Consider the following 20,948-nt stretch of genomic DNA (forward strand, 5'->3'; position numbering starts at 1 on the left):
TCAAATATACATGCACACCCACATCAGATATACATGCGCACCGACGTCAAATATACATGCACACCGACGTCAAAAGTACATGCACACCGACGTCAAATATACATGCCCACAGACGTCAAATATACATGCACACCGATATCAAATATACATGCACACCGACGTCAAATACACATGCACACCGGCGTCAAATACACATGCTCACAGACGTCAAATATACATGCACACCGGCGTCAAATATTCATGCACACCGACGTCAAATACACATGCTCACAGACGTCAAATATACATGCACACCGGCGTCAAATACACATGCACACAGACGTCAAATATACATGCACACCGACGTCAAATATACATGCACACAGACATCAAATATACATGCACACCCACATCAGATATACATGCACATCGACGTCAAATATACATGAAGCGACATGGTGATCCCCACTACATCAACAAACAACACTGTTGTTACCAGTGGAGAAGGTGTGGTCCTCGATAGTAGGGGAACTCGTGGGTACCGTCGTCATTAGCGACGTTGTGACATTGGGCGCTTCAGTGGAGAGATATTGGAGGGAGATATTGGAGGTTGATTTTTTTGCATATTTGTTTGCTTGTTTATTACACTGCACGCAGCATTATTTCAGCTATATGACGACGGCCTGTAAATCATTTAGTCTGGATCAGACAATCCAGTGATTGATACTTTGAGCACCGATCCTGACAACTCGATACATGAAGTCGCATCGGACGATCAGCATAGGTTGTTGGGGATCATTTCTAACACGGACTTATCACAGGGAAGAAATTCAGGAGTTTCACTGCATACACATTACACAGTATTGGGTAGATGAATGTTGTTAAACTTGATGGTCAGCAATATTTTAGCTCTGGAGGGGACCAGTCCTTGTATCAGCCCCTTAATGCAGGCGCAGGTAGTAAACAACAAGTACCATCTTTTAACCCCTTTTGGCATGACGCGACCAGGGATCAATCCCCCAACCTTCCGGTCTCTGGACGAACACTCTACCACTAGACCACGGGGGCGGTCTCTACTACTTAAAATACATTAAAGAACACCCAGTTATTTCATATTATAAGTTAATATGAAATAATAGGGTTTCTCTAACTTCTTTTGAGTAGTATTTAAAACCACGGCCTGAAAACCAGTGATTGAAAGCATGAGCAGCGCCAATGACACTCAACCTAGTGTAAGAACTTGACGACCTCGTCCTCTATTATAGCCTCCTCTTACGGCAAACATGGCGCATTGCGGATCTATTTTGACCCACATTCCATATCAATTATCCACTCAATGAAATATGAGTTCACAGTTATTAATATTGATTATGAGTGCATTCCGGTAATTTAAATTTATCGATTTATTTTTTTCGCTTTAAATATGTGAACGATTGAATACGTCCGTACCTGCGCAGTACTCGCAACATCTGGTTTCATCCTGTTTGATTTCTTTGCAGTTCTCGACGGGGGGACAAATCGGACGCTGACATTTGGCACCGCCATATTCCTTGCTGGGGTCAGGGGTCACGCACGTGCACACGTCGCATGGCGTAGGGTTGAAAATGTCGCCGATCTTGTAGTTGTGTCCAAGATAGGGGCAGGTGTAGTTGGCCGGGTGGGCACACATGTGGCCGCATCCGTTACTGCAGCACTTCTGCTTCCCGGGACATTCCGAGTCCACTTCACATGTCTCTGCGCATGTACCGACGGAAGTTGGAGTCAAGGGCGGACAATCGCCTTCCTTCTCTGGCTCGGGGACACCTGTGGATCAAACGTCTGTTGTTTACAGTGAAAACATGCGATATGTGTTCCTCCACTTCATTAGTGAACCTGAAGGTGAATACGATACCAATTTCCACTGGAAAGGGTATATATTTATATTTGATTCAATCACGATCGTAAAATGTGTTTCTGAAAGAAGATTGACATTTAGTACTCACGTCGCTCACAATTCCTCCCCATGTAACCATGGATACAGTGACATCTGGCTTCCCCCTCCTCAGCAGCGCAATACCCGTAACTTCCACAACCGTTTTCACAGACAGCTGGAGACATAAAAGTGAGTGAATGAATGTTGTTTTCCACCGCAGTCGGCAGTGTCCCCTCCGTATCCCGGCGTCTTGTGTTTAATCCCATATGGGCTAGGGTTTCTCTTTTTTCAAAAACGAATTATTTCCTACAATGTATGGGGAATTGCATACAATCTCAACGTTGGCAAACTAGTGGTTGATGGTATGACCAGCCAGTAACGCCATCGGGACATTATCCTACATTGTCAGCTAGATGACAAATTGTAAAACGGATTTGCATTAGCCAGCTCTTACGACAAGAATAAAGTACTGGGTTCCCTGTATTCCACCCCGGTATCCGCATTGGTGATAACATGGATCTTTTGTGTCACTGACTATTCACCCCCGTGAAGATCCGTGTTAGAATTGGTCTTCAGCAACCCATACTTGTGGTAAGAGGCGATTAACGGGATCGGGTTGTCAGGCTCGCTGACTTGGTTGATGTGTGTCATCGTATCCCAATAAGGTAGATCGATGATCATAAAGTGAATCACTGGATTGTCTGGTCCAGACTCGATTATGCCGTCATACAGCCAGAATATTGTTGAGTGTGGTGTTAAACAACGATCAGGGCCTGACTTCCACAGAGGGGTACAAAAAAGGTTACTGCTGAAACATGCATTCGTGACCACTCGCCCCTTTCCGTAACCTGCAAGAAGTCACGCGGCATGTCCGGAATTACACGAGTGATCACGAATGGCCTGCCTTACAGGTGTCCGGGAAAAATAACACGGGAGACAACTCAGACTTTCCAAGTCTATAAGGAAATGATTATCAGTTAAAATCATGCCACAGATTAAATAGATATGAACAAGTTGTCCCTATAAAAGATTTTCGTCCTTAGACTGGTTATCTGGACTTGCCTATTTTAAGGAAAGACTTACTATACACTCATGGAATTATCATTCAGTACAGCCTTGGGGCAGGCCAGAGGCAACTCTGAATGGTATTTTATGGAATTTTTCAAATGTTATGAGGAGCTAGCTACTCACGGTTCTCGCAGCGGGTTCCATTGAAGTCATCTGAACACACACAGCGTGGACGTCCCTCGAAGACACTGCACATGCCGTCGTTCATACACTCGAGCTCACACCGAACTGAGGAAGAAACAATGAGATGTCACCGGAGAGGCAACAAGGACTCCAATGATTTTGTGTGTTTGCACCATTCGTGTTTGTAATACCCCTAATTAAGAATCTTGCAATTCCATTCGTTAATCCGTACCACGTGACGAAACATTTCAATGTATTTCCCGAAATGATATGACTGACATTGACCTCGAATAGTGACTCGTCACATGATCAGTATTGACCTGTTACGTGTTGAATATTGACTCGTCTGCAACATTTCACGGTTCGCAGCTAAGGTATTGTAATGGGGCTCGGGTGGCCCAGTCGTCTAAGGCGGCGCGATTCGCTGTGCAGAGTTGCGTCCTTTGGAAATCTATGATTGCGGGTTCGAATTCCGGTTCGACCCGATTATGTTTCTAGGTTTGTCAGCACCATACCCGTGCTCGTGTGTTTCACCGAAGTGGTAAACGTCTGAGACCTGCATCACTTCGGGCTTTCTTCCCACATTAAGCTTATACGCCGCGATATAACTTGAATAATGTTAAAAGCGGCGTTAAACCCAACTCACTCACTCACTAAGTTACTGTAATTAAACAGAGAACGGTTTAAGACTTCAATAACTATAAAGTGAATTTCAGTATAACAAAACGAATGACTACTCTTGACGAGGTCCATAGGCGAAAACAAGGACCCTTGGACCCGACCCATCATCTTGGACCCGACACATCATCTCAGTGGTCGGGTCCTCGGTCCTTGTCTTCGGATATTGACCTCGTCGAGAGTAATTGTTTTTTTGATATTGTCTCTGAGTGGCGAGGGAGAGGCTCACCTTCCTCGCATCTTGTGCCGGTGTACATGGAGGGACATTCACATTTTGGGCCCGAGTCGCCCTGCACGGCCGTTCCTCCGTTCATACACTCGATGGCGGGTTTAGGGTCCTCACCTGCAACAGAAACGCGCCCATTAACTTCAGCATCAGAATTGGTATCAACATTAATATGAACATCAACTTCAGCATCACCATCACCATAAACGTGAACATCAGCATTGACATTGACGTCAACATCAGCATTGGCATTAACTTCAACATCAGCACTGACAGCTTGAACATCAGTATTGACATTGACTTGAACATCAGTATTGACATTTACTTGAACATCAGTATTGACTTTGACTTGAACATCAGTATTGACATTGACTTGAACATCAGTATTGACATTGACTTGAACATCAGTATTGACATTGACTTGAACATCAGTATTGATATTGACTTGAACATCATCACTGACATTGACTTGAACATCAGTATTGGCATTAAAATGAACATCAGTATTGACATCGACTTGAACATCAGTATTGACATTAACTTCAACATCATCACTGACATAAACTTGAACATCAGTATTGGCATTAAAATGAACATCAGTATTGACATTAACTTGAACATCATCACTGACATAAACTTGAACATCAGCATTGACATTGACGTCAACATCAGCATTGACATTTACTTGAACATCAGTATTGACATCAACATCGACATCGTTCAGGATTGTGTACAATCAAATTCATCTCACAGTATGACTTAAAGCTTTGTGGTTTGTTTGAAAGAAATAAAGCGTTTTTTTCCAGGAACCTTTATCAACGAAAGTAAAACCAGTTTTCAACTCACGGATGGAACAGGTCCCCAAGTCTTCGTCCACCTTCCATCCGGGGCAGCAGGCGATGTAGCAGCGGAACATGATGCAGGTGTACGTCTCCTCCTTCTCACACCACTTCACGTTAGAGTACCTACGTCGGTATCGGCTGCAACATCGGATACGGAAACACTTTAAAACACATGACCAACCAACACTCGGAATGTGGAATCTATTTTATGGTCTCTGATTTCACCAAAGAAAAATAATTTTTAAAATCCAGCTGAAACCGCATACTGACTTACAATCTCCAGAAGTTGGCATAGTAGTCGGACGAGCGCCGTCGCCTTGACAACGCGCCATCCTCGTGCTCATCTTCCGGCGCGTCGGTGCTGTCTTCCTGACTGTCTTCCTGACTGTCTTCATCCGGGCAGGGGTAATAGACGGTCCGGGTACAGTTGTCTACCTTGGTCTCCGTGTATCGGCAAATATGGTTAACGACGCGGCGGCGACCACCGTAACTACAATGAAAGTATTTCGATGATATTGTAAAGAGACTTTAATTATTTGCTAACCCCCTTTTGCTATGCGGGATTCTGGGGTCCATTTAGAGGGTATGCGGGACTCAGCAGTGTGGCAAATAAAATCGTATTTGGTAAGCAAATTCAACATTTAAGCAGAAGTAATGTATGTATAAATTTCCTTCATATCATGCATTTTTTTATATTTTTCAATAGTTAACTTCAAATCGCGCCCCTTTCTCAATGCTTTACATATAGTAGTATTAGGGATTCAGGTGTGGGCATTGAGGTGTGTGAGGTGAAATGGGGTTTAACGTCGCATCCAAGATTATTGCACTTATATAGCAACGTGCATGTTCGTGTGTGTGTGTGGCTGCTTGTACTAGTCCGGACTGATGCCGATTTATAGTGCTAGCCCACTGAGATACCATGCCGCAGTTTAACATGAATACCCCACTCAGACACAGTATACTCACTCCGAGCCGACCAGTCCTTGTTTTAGCCCCTTAATGCCGAGCGCCAGACAGGGTAACAACAAGTACCATCTTTTAACGTCTTTTGGTATGACGCGGCCGGGAATCGAACTCCGGACCTTCCGCTCTCCGGGCGGACGCTCTACCACTAGACCACGTGTGGGCATTGAGACTTTGGGCAATGTGAGGCATTGAAAAGTAGATGATGTTTGGGATTCGGGGGTGGGGTGGGGTAGGGAGGGGTGGGGATTAGCTCTTCTCTGGGACTGATAACTGACATAGATGTATATACAATGCACCCAGGGGGAGTTTTGACTAGAATCTCCTCAGCAACCCCTGCTGGTTATAAGAGCCGACCAAATCGGGTGGTCCGGCTTGGCGACTTGCTTGATGGCGTGTAATCGTACCCCGGCGGCGTGGATAGTTGCTCACAATATCAATCACTGGATTGTCTGGTCCAGACTAGATTACTTACAGGCCGACGTCAAGCAGCTGGATAACTGCTGAGTGCGGCTTTAAAAAGCAAACAAACAAAATGTTTTTTTAAGTTTTAGGGAGAAGCAAGTTTGACCACTGTCTCAAGTTCAACTAAGGGGCGGTCGAGTAGCCTAGTGGTTAAAGTGTTCGCTCGTCACGCCGAAAACCCGGGTTCGATTCCCGACATGGGTACTATGTGTGAAGCCCATTTCTGGTGTCCCCTGCCGTGATATTGCTGGAATATTGCTAAAAGCGACGTAAAACCATACTCACTCACTCATGTTCAACAAGCTGCTGCCATATGGTGGGACCTGACCTTACTCGCTAGACTACAGTACAAGATATCTCATTAAATGGACAGCCCAGTCATACATAGCTTATTCGGATTGTAGAACAGAATTTAAAAACTGTCGGAAATAACAGGTTTTGATCAAGGATATCGTTGCAAGCGTCGACCCAGCGTTTGAAAATGGATGGAGCGTTTGTGATTTAGAATTCGCGTTTAGTAATGTGTCATTTATTAACAAATGTATCACTAAATATGTTATAAGATAGTGTTGTTAAACGTTTACGTTTAGTATTGCCGCTTACCTATAACGTTTCCGATAAATAAATGTTTCGCGTGTGACTCGGTTACAAGTATTGTCACATATTATACTGCTATATGTCATCAGCATTGAGCTGCTGGTAGCTCTGTTCCTATTTTGCACTCGTGGCACAGATAGATGTAAGCCTTGATGGCGGTACCTTTCGCTGATAAAACCTCTCGTTACAAAGGCGTTATGTTCAGATTGCATGACCTCATACAAAGCCCCGCGTTCGTTATTGACAGACCCATACACAAGTACAGCTCCAGGCCTATCACACTCTGTACACGTGTAGACGGGCGTGACTGATCCCCGGGTATCCAATAGCTGGAGCATAACATAAATAACGATTCATGCAACGTGACCCACTTGGCACGTGACCTAACAACAAAGCCCAACACACTCCAAAACATCACACAGTTAACAACAGACGAAGTTTGTATTATTTTTTGCACACATGCTGCATGATTCTACATTTTTTAGTAGTTTTTTTGTCGTATTTAGTGTACAATTCTATACTGCCATATACCGGTACGTTAAACTTAAGACCCGTGAAGATTACGGGGTAGAATAGGTCTTCAGCAACCCATGCTTGCCGTAAAAGGTGACTCTGCTTGTCGTGAAAGGCGACTAACGGGATCGGTTGGTCAGGCTCGCTGCCTTGGTTGATGCATGTCATCGATCCCAATTGCGTGGATCGATGCTCATGATATTAATCACTGGGTTGTCTGGCCCTGACTCGATTATTTACAGACCGCCGTCATATAGCTGGAATATTGCTGAGTGCGGCGTTAAACAACAAACAAACAAACGAAACAAACGTTAAACTTTAACCTAAAAACTGTTCAGCTTTTTCGATGACGTTGACAATGGCTGCTCCTGTTGATGGTTTTCCTTTCGTGCATAGTGAAGGGGACGATCACTGGAACGTCGCGGACACCGTTGTCACCATTACGCAACGACGTTGTCAACACGACAGACTGTTACTGCAAACGCGTGCAAGTATAGCAAGTTAATCATTCTAAACTCGTTAGACCCCGATTAGAATTGATCTTCAGCAAGCCATGCTTGTAAGATGTCAGGCTCGTACTACATCGTATCCCAATTGCGTAGATCAATGCTCATGATGTCAATCACTGGATTACTCTATTACGTACAGACCGACGTCAAATAGCTGGAATAATGCTGAGTGCGGATTTTAACAACAAACAAACAACGCATGCCCCGTCCGTTTGGGGGAGATAAGATAGGTCCAAATACCCTATTGCGCCTGCGACGTATAACAACATTCACTCCTGGCACGAACTGTTTTCTGATACACGTTTGTGTTAACTGCAGTCATACCGTCAACGTCTTTCGCCTTTCTGCGCTTTTGAAAGAGCGTTATATAAACACGAATTTGGCATATGTCCATCACATTCTTCAAAATGCTTTTGTTATATATAAAGCCGTGTATATAAACTAAAGCTCAGTGAAGCATAACTAATATCTTGCATTAGCAAGTGACCCGTAACATACAGCCAGGTATAGGTACAGGTATGGAGCCTACCTGGCATTCGTCAGCACTCGCCCCTTTCCGTAACCTGCAAGAAGACTCGTCCCCCTCTCGATGAATGTTATGTGCGAAAATACGACAAACCAATCAGAGTGCGCGTATGATTTCAAGTACTTCGTCAAAGAATCCCTCAGAAATAATTTTTGATTTTACATATGTCTTGCATCCAAAAATATACCAAAGACACAGTTAAATGTGTTCAATCATATTGTATAATTCTGCATGTCCCGATGTGCTTTAAAAGGCATCTGAAATATATATAATATATGGGGAAATATATGTGAACCATTACGCAACGAATTGACAATTGTTTTAGTTATGCCCGTTTGCGCTAAGACGGAACCCGGTCGCAAAAATGGCCACGAGAGGGGCACGAGTCGCTATTCGGCTTGTCCCGGAATAACACGAGTTGGTCACGAATGCCTACCTGGCTATCCAGGTTGTTCCCAGCGGTTACGCTAATCACAATTGTGTGCGCCAGTCCTTGTGCGGGGTATCAGTCATGTCATAAATCTACATACTGCTTTGGTGCTTTATAAGAGGTTTTTATGTGTTTTAGCGTCACGTTAATGTGCTATATTCGACAACAACAATAAAACGCTATTTAGCTATAAGAATCACGCCATGTGATATATACACGGTGTTCACTTATGTTATACATGCATAGGTATTGCTGCTATGGACGCTGTTAAAGTCGGCGTTATTGTTGAGCGCGGCTATGGAATATATTTTTCTACGGAAAGCTATTTGACACGCTGTTTGAACAGCATGCACAACTTGTCACGGAAACATTAATTGGTCACGTCAGCTTGGTAATCCTGAGATCCAGGGTGAGTCAGAACTACCCGATCCGTCTATTCTGGGTAGAATTCGGGGTGTTGCGATCAGGCCTCGGGTTACGAGATCACACGTGTCTGTATGTTATGAGATGGGGAGACAGAAATACCTTTTATCATATGGAGGCCACATGCATCTTATAGACACATAGGGGAGGTGGAGGCCCGTAACATACCAGCCAGACATGGGGTGGTACAGATTGAGGCCCGTAACATACCAGACAGACATGGGATGGTACAGATTGAGGCCCGTAACATACCAGACAGACATGGGATGGTACAGATTGAGGCCCGTAACATACCAGACAGACATGGACTTATACAGATTGAGGCATTTAACATCTAGGAAAGACATGGGGTCATACAGATTGAGGCCTTTGACATCTAAGACAGACATGTGGTTATACAGACAGGGGCCTTTAGCATCTAAGACAGACATGGAATTATACAGATTGAGGCCTTTAACATCTAAAACAGACATGGGGTTATGCCGACTGAGGCATTTAACATCTAAGACAGACATGGGGGTTATGCAGATTGAGGCATTTAACATCTAAAACAGACATGGGGTTATGCAGATTGAGGCATTTAACATATAAGACAGACGTGGGGGTTATGCAGATTGAGGCCTTTAACATCTAAGACAGACATGGACCTTTTACAAAACAGGATGGGACCTCTCAAGTCTCAAATAAGGGGTTATATGAACTGGAGCCTTAAACATCCTAGGCAGACATGGGGTTGTAGAGGTTGAGAAGGCTGACATTTCACAGACATGGGGTTGTAGAGGTTGAGACGGCTGACATCTCACACAGACATGGGGTTGTAGAGGTTGAGACGGCTGACATCTCACACAGACATGGGGTTGTAGAGGTTGAGACGGCTGACATCTCACACAGACATGGGGTTGTAGAGGTTGAGAAGGCTGACATTTCACAGACATGGGGGTTGTAGAGGTTGAGACGGCTGACATCTCACACAGACATGGGGTTGTAGAGGTTGAGACGGCTGACATCTCACACAGACATGGGGTTGTAGAGGTTGAGACGGCTGACATCTCACACAGACATGGGGTTGTAGAGGTTGAGACGGCTGACATCTCACACAGACATGGGGTTGTAGGGGTTGAGACGGCTGACATCTCACACAGACATGGGGGTTGTTAAGCTACCGTCTAGACTTGCATACATCATTACATACATTGCGATCCCATTGTCAGAGCACATAACAATAAATGCATCATTGCACAAAGCGTTCGCGGCGATTAGACAACTCGACATTGACCAATGTCGGCGGATGTACCAGGAAGCGCCTCTTGTAGGGCTATGGATATAGTTGTGTGACCCTATTATGTGTACGATCAGCGCGCACGACATCCAGCAGGGTGTCCTCAATGAGAACCAGCCAGGATTGAGTGTATGTGGGTTATTCTATATGGAAAATGACACAGTTTTGAGACTTCATGTTCTCCTAACTGACTCAGAAAAAGGGATTCCAATAGAGACGCCCTCCACCCTTCTCGGTGACCTCTGGGTATCCTATAGATGATAGTCACTGTCGTATTGTGATGAACAGCGACTTGAAACTTCAGATGAAACCTGACTGCTTGACAAACATGACCACCCCATTTTCATCCCTACACCCTACAGCGGTTCACGATTTAGGCTTTTGTGTTGACAATCTGTCGAGGTTGGACAAGATTGTGACCTCGGACCCGTTGTCCAAAGCGATCTTAGCGATACGGTGTCGTAAGTATCGGCGCTGTAACAGTCGTAGTTGTGCATGTGCAAAACCAGCATTAGCAGGAAAATCCCCAAGTCAGACAAGGAAAGGGCTAGACTAAAGCTAAGTCTCTGAAAACATATAATTTTGATAGAGACAGACAACTACATTTTAATTAGAAAGGAGCCCCGGTGAGATGGCTGATTCGGAATCCTTAACCTGAGGACAATCTAGACTTGCTTTATTTAGACTATAGCCTTACAGTTAGGGCTGAGCGGAAGGGAAAGTAAGATGGTTCAGGGACTATGTACTCCGGGAAAGGGCATACGATGTGTGACATACATTATACCTGTAACCTTGAGAAAATATTGACCTTTAGAAACATTATTTAACAATTTACTATGATATTTTTCGCGTTTATGGAAGTATATACGATAAAACCGGTTTGCTTCCCATACTGACACAGTACGTGTACACACCGATTATACGTTTATGTCTCCACAAAATTATATTGAAGTCAATTCTTATAAATAAATAAGTCAACAAATATAACCTATTTAACCATAAAAACAAAATGCCGTAGGAATCAATACGAAATCGGTGACATCGATAGTGTTATTATGCTAAACAAGCTCCGCCCACCCTGTTATCAGCCAATAAGAAAACAGTTGTGGGCTCGGCCGAATTATGTATAGGTTTATGCAATATTTGCTTGGTTAACTCATCAAATGCCATGGAATCATTTGTACTATAGTTATTGTTGTATCAATGTTGCGGTAGTTCACTGTGATAAATGGTTATTTGAATAATATTTTTTTTAGAAGTACGTTGTTACTTTAAAATGCAGAAGGTAGGTAGGTTCGAATAGCATTTTTCCTTGAATGTGTACCAAGTGTATCGGATTCGAATTCGAATTTGAGGAGGGATACCACATCGTCATGAATATTAGGAAACATTATAAGTTGTCCACAACGAATGTATCTCAGCGCATACCTAATTATATTACAGGTATGTCTTATGTATGTATGTTTTGGTAAGAAAAGGTGAAAATACCACAGTTAGGCATTTATAGCAGACGACAGAAAACAGAATTGACATGTATTCCCCAGATCTATTTCTTTCGGAAAATATGGTAAATGGCGTCTTACATCATGATTTCGAGATACAAAATTGCGGTTGGTATGTTGCAAATGTAATTCCAACAGTTCGGCAATTCCAGCGGGAACATAAGAAATGTACCTTATATGTGAGTGGAGTACATCTAAAATCAGCCAATCAGAATCCTACATTCGTGGTGAGGTAAGATAATATATATCCAGGGTATCCACTGTATATTTGTAATACAAAAAGGAAATTCTAAGGGCAATAATTTTTCAGCTTTTGCATATGCCCCAGACCACAAATTCGGTGAAATTGTCGAGGAAACAAAAACATGAATGAGTACAACATTAACATATGCAATAACAAAGGGGCGAAACTCTTTCAGCTTTGTCTGAATCAGGATTTCCAATCGGTATATGATGAGACACACCAACATCTGGCGCGGTCGGGTAGCCTAGTGGTTAAATCGTTAATTCGTCACACCGAGGACCCGGGTTCGATTCCCACATTGGTATAATGTATGATGTCCATTTTTGATGTCTCCCGCTGTGATATTGCTGGAATATTGCTAACAGCGGCGTAAAACCACACTCACTCACCAACATCTGAAGCTACTGAAACAACGCCAACAAGAAAGAAGACGATATCTTGTGCGGACATGCTTATGCATGTTACAGTTTGCTGCAGTAGAAAAAAGTCCCATCTGATCACAGCTGTGACAATCCGGAATTGTCGACTGACCTACTTTACGTACAGGCGATAATAGTTTACAACACGCAAGTCGTTACAATGGCTTGTATGTGTGAAAGCTGTTATGTCGGACACAGACAAGGATTTCATTTGTTAAAATTAACGACATATGGAACAATAGCCTTGGAGACGGTCTTGATTCGGGCAGTGGGAACGCCTAGCAAGGGTTATTACAGTCATCCAATGAACATTTTGTCTGCTAACTCAAAGGTAGAATGGGTCCCCATGTCGCCGTTTCAACTTAACGATTACCATATTTTGATTACAAAGAAGGAATAGCTCAGCTTCACAACAGTTTCTGTAACGCGGACACAATGCGCTGAAGCGTCGTCCACCTGTAACAATCAGTCCAATTGTTACACAGCCTTTAAATAGAAAAAGATTGAGGTAAGCCAGAGCCGCATTCAAGAACGTGGCTGTAGAAGCATGTCGCCCGCTTGTCTTTGTTAAAGTGTGTGTGTGTGTGTGTATATATATATATATATGCATCAATCTTGAGGATCTGGACGCGGACAAGGTTGTTACAATGGCTACCGTCATGAACAGCCATTATATTATGAAGCTATTCACATCACCGATATCGCTGGTCTACATTGTTCAAACTTTCTATTATCAATTCATACTATACTGAAAAACAGAACTACATTGAGGTTCTAAATGAAACACACAATGGTGTGTATGACTAAGCGACGAAATCGGAGACATGAAATCTGATAAAGATTTGGCATGTTGTATAATGTACAAGTATATACTGCCGGACAAAAGAAAGTCCCCCAAGGCTGCAATAAAACAAACAAGGAATTGTTTTCGAGATTGATGTATTTGATACCGATGTCATATAGTTGTGTTTCGGACCTTAAGTTCGAGGTGTTTCGGTGACACATATTTTTTGTCAAAGCCAATTGTCAAGTGTATACTTTCTTTTGGCAGTGTAGTTCCATAGTGTCTGCGGCGGGGTGCTTTTCAGTTTTATTTAACCTATACCCCGCCACGTAGAATATCTGAATCGGTGTGTTTTATCAAAGTGAACAGGGTGTGTTTTGCTGATAATCAGCGATAAATGCATTAACTGTATATTCGTGGACACTAATTTTTTTAATTTATCAACAGACGGTTACATTAAGAATAAAGCTGGAATGTATTTTGTCAAGTTCTTTTTGCATGTGTGTGTTGAAAAGGAAGCCAAGCCACCATACGCAGAGCGGACAAGTTTCAGTTACACAAATCTAATCCAGATTAATAATTGAATAAGATTGATTGTGGACTTTCTCAGCATATTGATTCAAGCATTAGGAATAACACAATAAGTCAAGAATAGCATTGCCGTGTGTAAGACCGTACAGACGACGAATAACGTGTTCTCATAACTTGTCCACAATATCACTTTATCCGATTGCGATATTCACCTATACATGTCATTAAGAAACTAGTACATTAAAGTTGGTGCATTTATAGTCTGTCTTAACGACCCTGATACAAATATATATCAAATACAGCCCATGCAAGTCTATAATGTTTGGCAAGTCTAGATTACTGCAGTATCTGTAAATGAAGAGAGTCACTGGGCTCCCTTTTATTATATTTTTATTGAGATAACTTAACAACTGTTTTTGTCTGTACGATATGTTCATTTCAGAGACTAGATGTTAGTCTAGGACATTTACTTAGAAGTGAGAATTTGCGGTTTACCTAATCTTTCCAAATGCATATGTTATATCATGAAGGAGCGAAATAGAGGGGTATGTCATAGTTCCAAAATACATCATAATTTCTTCTATTTTTCTGACTTTATGGCTAAACAACATATTTTGTGTATATTACACAATAGTAGCATGTATTGCTGTGCGCAATACTCTTAAGGTGTATATCGTGTTCGACATGTGGCCTTTGAAATAAACTTTATCTTGTCTTGCTTATGTACTGCTTAACATTTATACATTTCATATCTTTAGACTCGTTTAATCAAAACCATAGGTTAGATTTAAATGGCTTTTGGTTTAATTACAAGTTCTAAGGAAATAGTGTCAAAACCATTAGCCTTACAACTGCCCAACTAAGCATGACAGATTCTAAGGAAAAGGTGAACTGTGCGGACGATCTATGTATACTACCCAAAAGAAGTTAAAGTACATCCGATTCTTTCAAAATACTTTAGATGTTCTGTCATGCCATGACAGATTAGGGGCGGTCGGGTAGCCAAGTGGTTAAAGCGTTCGCTCATCACGCCGAAGATCCGGGTTCGATTCCCGACATGGGTACAATGTGTGAAGCCCCTTTCTGGTGTCCCCCGGCGTGATATTGCTGGAATATTCCTAAAAGCGGCGTAAAAAAACATATTCACTCACTCTAATTACATATATGTACTTTATAAGATCTGTCATTTCTGGAATACTGCTAAAAGCGGCGTAAAGCCATACTCACTCACTCACTCACTCATGACAGATTAATTACATATAGTATTAGTAATATGAATAAATTCTGTGTACTTTAAAGTCTTTTGAGTAGTTTATTTAGATGGTTTGAAAATCGTGTAATGAAATGCAGACAGATCAGTTTGATGCTTGTATACCTGAACATATGTAGGCTATATTGGTTGCCATGTGTTGCTGTGTTAATTATTAATTATAATTTGATATACATATCTGGTTACTAAATGTCGGTAGAAAGAAAACCTGTTATTGATTCCGTCGTCTTGGTATAGGAGACATGTACATATTTAAACAGTCCTGTTTCATGTGACCCTGAACATGGCAATGCTCTGCACTCGGTAGTGTGGCGTGGCAGCCACGAATTACATGGACACAGACGTTAGTCTATCAATAAACTTTCATGCATATTTTGATTTATGAAAAAACAAATCAGAAGGTGGGGGTAGACTAGAGCTTTGAAATTCGTTTGTCACACTAGATATATCTAGACTGTATTACACTGACAGTATTTTTCTCTGATTTCCGAGGACATGATATTCTGAGTGTATCTATACATCAAGGAGCGACCCGTCAAGATCCGGGGTAGAATAGGTCTTCAGCAAACCCATGCTTGCCGTAAAAGGCGACTGTGCTTGCCGTAAGAGGCAACTATCGGGATCGGGTTGTCAGGCTCGCTGACGTGGTTGTTGCATGTCATCGTATCCCAATTGTGTAGATCGATGCTCATAATGTCAATCACTGGATTGTCTGGTCTGGTCGATTATTTACAGACTGCCGTCAAATAGGTGGAATAGTGCTGATTGAGGCGTTAAACAACAAACGAACAAAAATATCAAGAAGCGTGGATTCTAGTAACTCGTGCCAAAGATCAGGGCTTCCCGTTGTTTAGTCCAAATGATGGAATGTATGTGTCTCTGTCTAGCAAATAAAGGCGAAAAAAACTTTCCATATTCCATATTAATCTATGTTAAAAGCAGGCTCGATTGTACGATTCCGACTGCAGTGGAACCCCGCTTATCCGGACCCCAGATATACGGAAACCCTACCTTCCGGTACGATATTTACGTGAGACGAAATATATACCAAATAAAATGCTTCCTTTATCTAGAAATCCTGTTTTAGGATCCGTAAAGTGAATTTCAATTACCAGCCGTGCAAATTACATATCATAAGTATGTATTTTTAAACCTTTGCAACGAAACCAAGAACATTTAAATGGCTGTATTATTCACCCCCAAATCAAGCATTGTGAAAATTTGAATGTATTTGATTTTAATCTCGTCAGCAAGCATGGTAGAAGTTCACGGATAAGAGACCCTGTACATACAAATAGCTATACAAAACAACATTTTCATGTCGGAAAGGGTTTCGGTAATTCAAAATCCAGCAATTGTTATAAACTAAGACCACGGGCAGATTATGTGCATAATGATTGGCCGTCACGCCTATATCTAACGTGGGTATAGATTAGAGTATTTATACGTTCGCACGATTTCAACGGCTCTCCTATTACCATGGTTAATCTGTCATGTCATGATTAACTATAGTAATAGGAAAGAATCGGGTGTTATTTAACTAATTTGAGTAGTATATATCCTACTACCTGTGAGTATGAACATGACCGTAGTTAACTTTTTTTTGACAGGGGGCACAAGGAAAAATGTTTTCTATCAAAAATCCGGGGTGGGGGGGTGGGGGGAGTGTGTGTGTGTGTGTTGTGGGGGGCGGGGGGGGGGGGGGGGGGGGGGGGGGTAGTCCTTAACGGTGAATACTGTGATCCTAAACGGTGGGGCAGCTACGTGGTTAAATAATTGGTTGTTGAAACGTCGATAGCCCTGGTTCGATTTCTCACATGATCACAATGCCCATTTCTGTGTGTCGTGGATGGAATTATGCTTAAAAACGGCGTAAAACCATACTCACTCATCCACATTAAACAGTTGAAATATTTTCCTTACATGACACTAAACTGCCGGGCAAAAGAAAGTATACACTTGAAAATACCTGGTTCACTCTGCTCAGTACTGTGTTCTGTGAAATTGAGATCCCCATGTTCCCATTCGTGACAAACTCGTGTTATTTCGGGACAAGCCTAATAGCGATTCGTGGCCATTTGGAGGACTGGGTTCCATCTTAGCGCAAACGGGCATAGCTAAAATAATTGTCAACTCGTTGCTACTGATTCACGCATATTTCCTCCATATATCATATATATTCCAGATGCTATTGAAAACACGTCGGGACTTATATTATTAAACGATATACATGTAGTTGAATACATTTAAATGTATCTTGGGTATATTTTTAAATGCAAGACATGTTAAATCAAACATTATTCCTGCGGGATTCTTTGACAGATATAATTGAAGTCATACGCGCATTCAGATTGGTTTGTCGTATTTTCGCACATGACATTTATCGATAGGGGGACGAGTCTTCTTGCACGTTACGGAAAGGGGCGAGTGGTGACGAATGCCATGTTTATTGAGACGTCACGTGCACGTCACCTGTTGTGAGATACTCATTGATGTGATACATATAATTACTACCTATGATACCCGAATGAAATACATCGCCATTGAATAACCCATTTCTTGTTTCCTTCATTTTTAGCCACCATTAAACATGAGTGTGTACTTTCTTTTGCCCAGAACTGTATATAACCAGAGACAAGATCTATTATATGGTCTCTGATATGACGCAGTCATTGAAAGTTAGCATAAGAGGTGCTGCATATGTAAAACACATAATCTTTTCATATATCTGTCGAACAGGATGTTCTCGTGTGTTTACGTAATATTATTATAAGATCATGCTGTGGGTCAAAAAGATATATACTTTCCAGCATTGTAATAAAACTCGTACACACATTAGAGCAAGTGGAATTCAGATTCTTACATTACACAATGTCAAGGTCGGTGTATCACGTTGTTGACATGTTCTTGTTTGTGTATATGTATATATATACATGTATATATATATAACCAGTCCCCCAACGGTGTGGTTGCATGGGTGGTTGACCTGGGTCATACGGTTGACTGCCTGTTGAAGTGGAGATTGATAAAGCGAGACGACAACAAACATAATACATCTACCCAATCGTAAACAGCGACAAGGTCACGTGGTATCATAATATGCACGTCATGTTAAAAAATACCCGGATCTGTGCACAACCAATCACAGCTGACGATACATTCTGCTTTCACGTGGCATGGCTTTTCGTGGAATCATTATGAGATACATATGGTACTTTAAGACAGTGATGCTTTTTTCATAGAAATATATTATGAAGTTTCTCAACACGAGAACAAAGCAGTAGAACAGTTCGTCTTATTATCATTGCAACCATAAATGATAGATAATTCGTAAGGAAGATAATTAAGCGTGTCCTACCGGGTTAAAGTATACTTCTGGGCAAAAGAAAATATACACTTGAAATTTGGATTTAGCCACAATATAACATACGTTATCAAAACTAGGCCGAAAACAGCTCTGGAAACTTATAGTCTAAAGCAATTAGATACCCGTATCAAAGACATCACCGTCGAATAACCATGCCTTGCTTGTTTCATTTTTAGCCGCCATCAAGCATGACTGAATACTTTCTTTTGGCTGTCAGTTTATGTGCAGTGACATTGCATTTTCTTCACATTTGAGAGGCCTATCCGAGCAGACTTTCGCGTTCAGAGAACATTGATGCCTGGGTGTGGGACCTTGAAGAAATATTGCAACTGTAGGATTGTACTTTTTGGTCGTTTTACATTTCTCTGAAACACATTAATAATGTCCAAGAATCCGGGTCGGTTCTGTGAGAGTCATGGTTGCCATGACGACGTCCTCGCTGGGAGAAGAACCTTGAGATCTGATGTGGATTAAAGTTTAATCATCTGTATTGACGTCGGGGCTTGTGAGGTATAGGATAACGTACCGATGTATCTCAGATGGAATTAACAGTCAACTTTGAGGCGAAAGGACAAGAATGCACTGTGTTCATATTGAACGACCGATACACAGAATAAGTCTTTACATTCAATCCGACATAGATGCCTCTCGGGGACAACTCGGATCAGGGACAAATGTGAGCGCACGAAAACAAGCTTCTTGAAAGTACCTCACTGTTAACGTTCCCTTGAACTCGTCTCTGTTTGTATCAACCCTCCAAGTTCCCAGTGGCCTCGTTCCACCCCTTTCTTCGTTCCCTGTAGTTAACCCTATTCTTCTTTTTATCATCCTCCCGTCTCCCTGTATTTACCCCCCACCCCCCCCCCCCCCCCCCCCCAACCCCCACCCCCCACACACACATACCCCTACCCCCCGTCATATCTTCATCTCGTTTCCTGGTACTACCACATCCCACCCCACCCCACCCCACCCCACCACAACCCGACCACCCAGCCTGCATATTCTACCCGCTTTCTACCACAACAATATTAGAAGCAGAATATCAACAATTAATCGGACAATGATACCCAGTTGCATAAGCCAGGCCTGAATCCGGGTGGATCATATACCCGGGTATCGTGTCCGTGTTGGTGCGCCAATGCCACACATCAACTACCCACTCAAACTCTTGAATATGGACTAACTAGACCATGTGGTAAGAACGATATACAGTAGAACCTGGATAAAGCGAATACGGATAGAACGAACAAACGGATACAACGAACTGTTATAAAATCCCCGATTTATCTCCTCTATATCATTATATACTGGTTTATATATTCAATTTTATGCCTTTTATACTTAAGATTGATTCTATAATCATAACGATCCTCTGTATGTGAATCTGTCGTTGGCTATACATTATTCGGACAATGGCTCGTATTTGGTGTCCGTGTCGTATTATCGATTAATATTAGCCTTTTTCATTTTGTCGTGAAAGTGTTCAATATCTATCAATACCAAACATCACCACATACGTCCGACACCGACTTCATACCAGAGGAAACTGTGGTTGCAACATGTACAGTATACTGAAATCAATAAAGCCGATCACATACTAACTATACTGCGCAATTGTAATGTCAATTGGAGGCATCCATTGTCCTGTCTTATTTCTTGAAATATGTTTGGGCGTTTATCCCTTGATGGGGCAAGAAAACCAGTGTAACTCACCCTTCAACAGACACGGCCATAAGAACGACGACAACGACGACAGTCAACGTGAGCGCCATAGCTCCACAGCGCAAGCCCATCACACTTGGTACAATGCTGCTCCGCTGTCGGGTATGAGGCGCGCTCGCACCTGGCCAGGTATACCTACCTCCCTGTGGATGTCACGTGATCCGTCTCGCTCTGCTCGCCAAGGCCCAGTTTGCTTCCTGGTACAATTACAAAGCTCCGACAGAAGCTGTTGCCTTCATATCTTTTGTCAGGACTAATATTAAGTCACAGCTCTGGGTTTTACTGCTCTCTCGAAGCAGTTGACAAGTATATTTCAGCTATGATATGAGATGTGGGGTTGTCACGGCCATCCCTTTAACTTTTTAACTAGTATTTTAAATGTTTAGCTTGCAATTGGTGTGTCGGTTTCGTTCATTGTGTAGTGCAAAGTTGTGCATTCGTGTGGTGATGTGGGTTATGTGTTTCGCTGACTTGACTGGCGTACAACCGTCACAGTTGTGTTTCCAACCCTGCTGCTTGTGGGTGTGGGTGAGTCGACACTTTTCTCTGGAATGGGGTAAAGAGGGTGGTATTGCA

At 42.3% G+C, this 20,948-nt stretch overlaps 1 protein-coding gene across 4 annotated transcripts in view; it reads right to left on the reverse strand.

The window, feature by feature from the left end:
• Window positions 1-20,520, reverse strand: part of LOC124152086 — a 29,834-nt gene extending 9,314 nt beyond the window's left edge. For all 4 annotated transcript variants that reach the window (XM_046524837.2, XM_048380659.1, XM_046524836.2 and 1 more), the window contains exons 1-7: window positions 20,364-20,520; window positions 5,103-5,318; window positions 4,833-4,966; window positions 3,990-4,103; window positions 3,083-3,187; window positions 1,962-2,066; window positions 1,429-1,782 (exon numbers count right to left, since the gene is read on the reverse strand). In XM_046524837.2, the coding sequence (XP_046380793.2) occupies window positions 1,429-1,782; window positions 1,962-2,066; window positions 3,083-3,187; window positions 3,990-4,103; window positions 4,833-4,966; window positions 5,103-5,318; window positions 20,364-20,443 (1,108 nt within the window). In that variant the 5' untranslated portion in view covers window positions 20,444-20,520. The remainder of the gene's footprint in view (window positions 1-1,428; window positions 1,783-1,961; window positions 2,067-3,082; window positions 3,188-3,989; window positions 4,104-4,832; window positions 4,967-5,102; window positions 5,319-20,363) is intronic.
• Window positions 20,521-20,948: the final 428 nt, after the last annotated feature.

The sequence above is a fragment of the Haliotis rufescens genome, unplaced genomic scaffold (assembly GCF_023055435.1).
Source record: "Haliotis rufescens isolate VD_foot unplaced genomic scaffold, xgHalRufe1.0.p SCAF_32, whole genome shotgun sequence".
Lineage (NCBI taxonomy): Eukaryota > Metazoa > Mollusca > Gastropoda > Lepetellida > Haliotidae > Haliotis > Haliotis rufescens.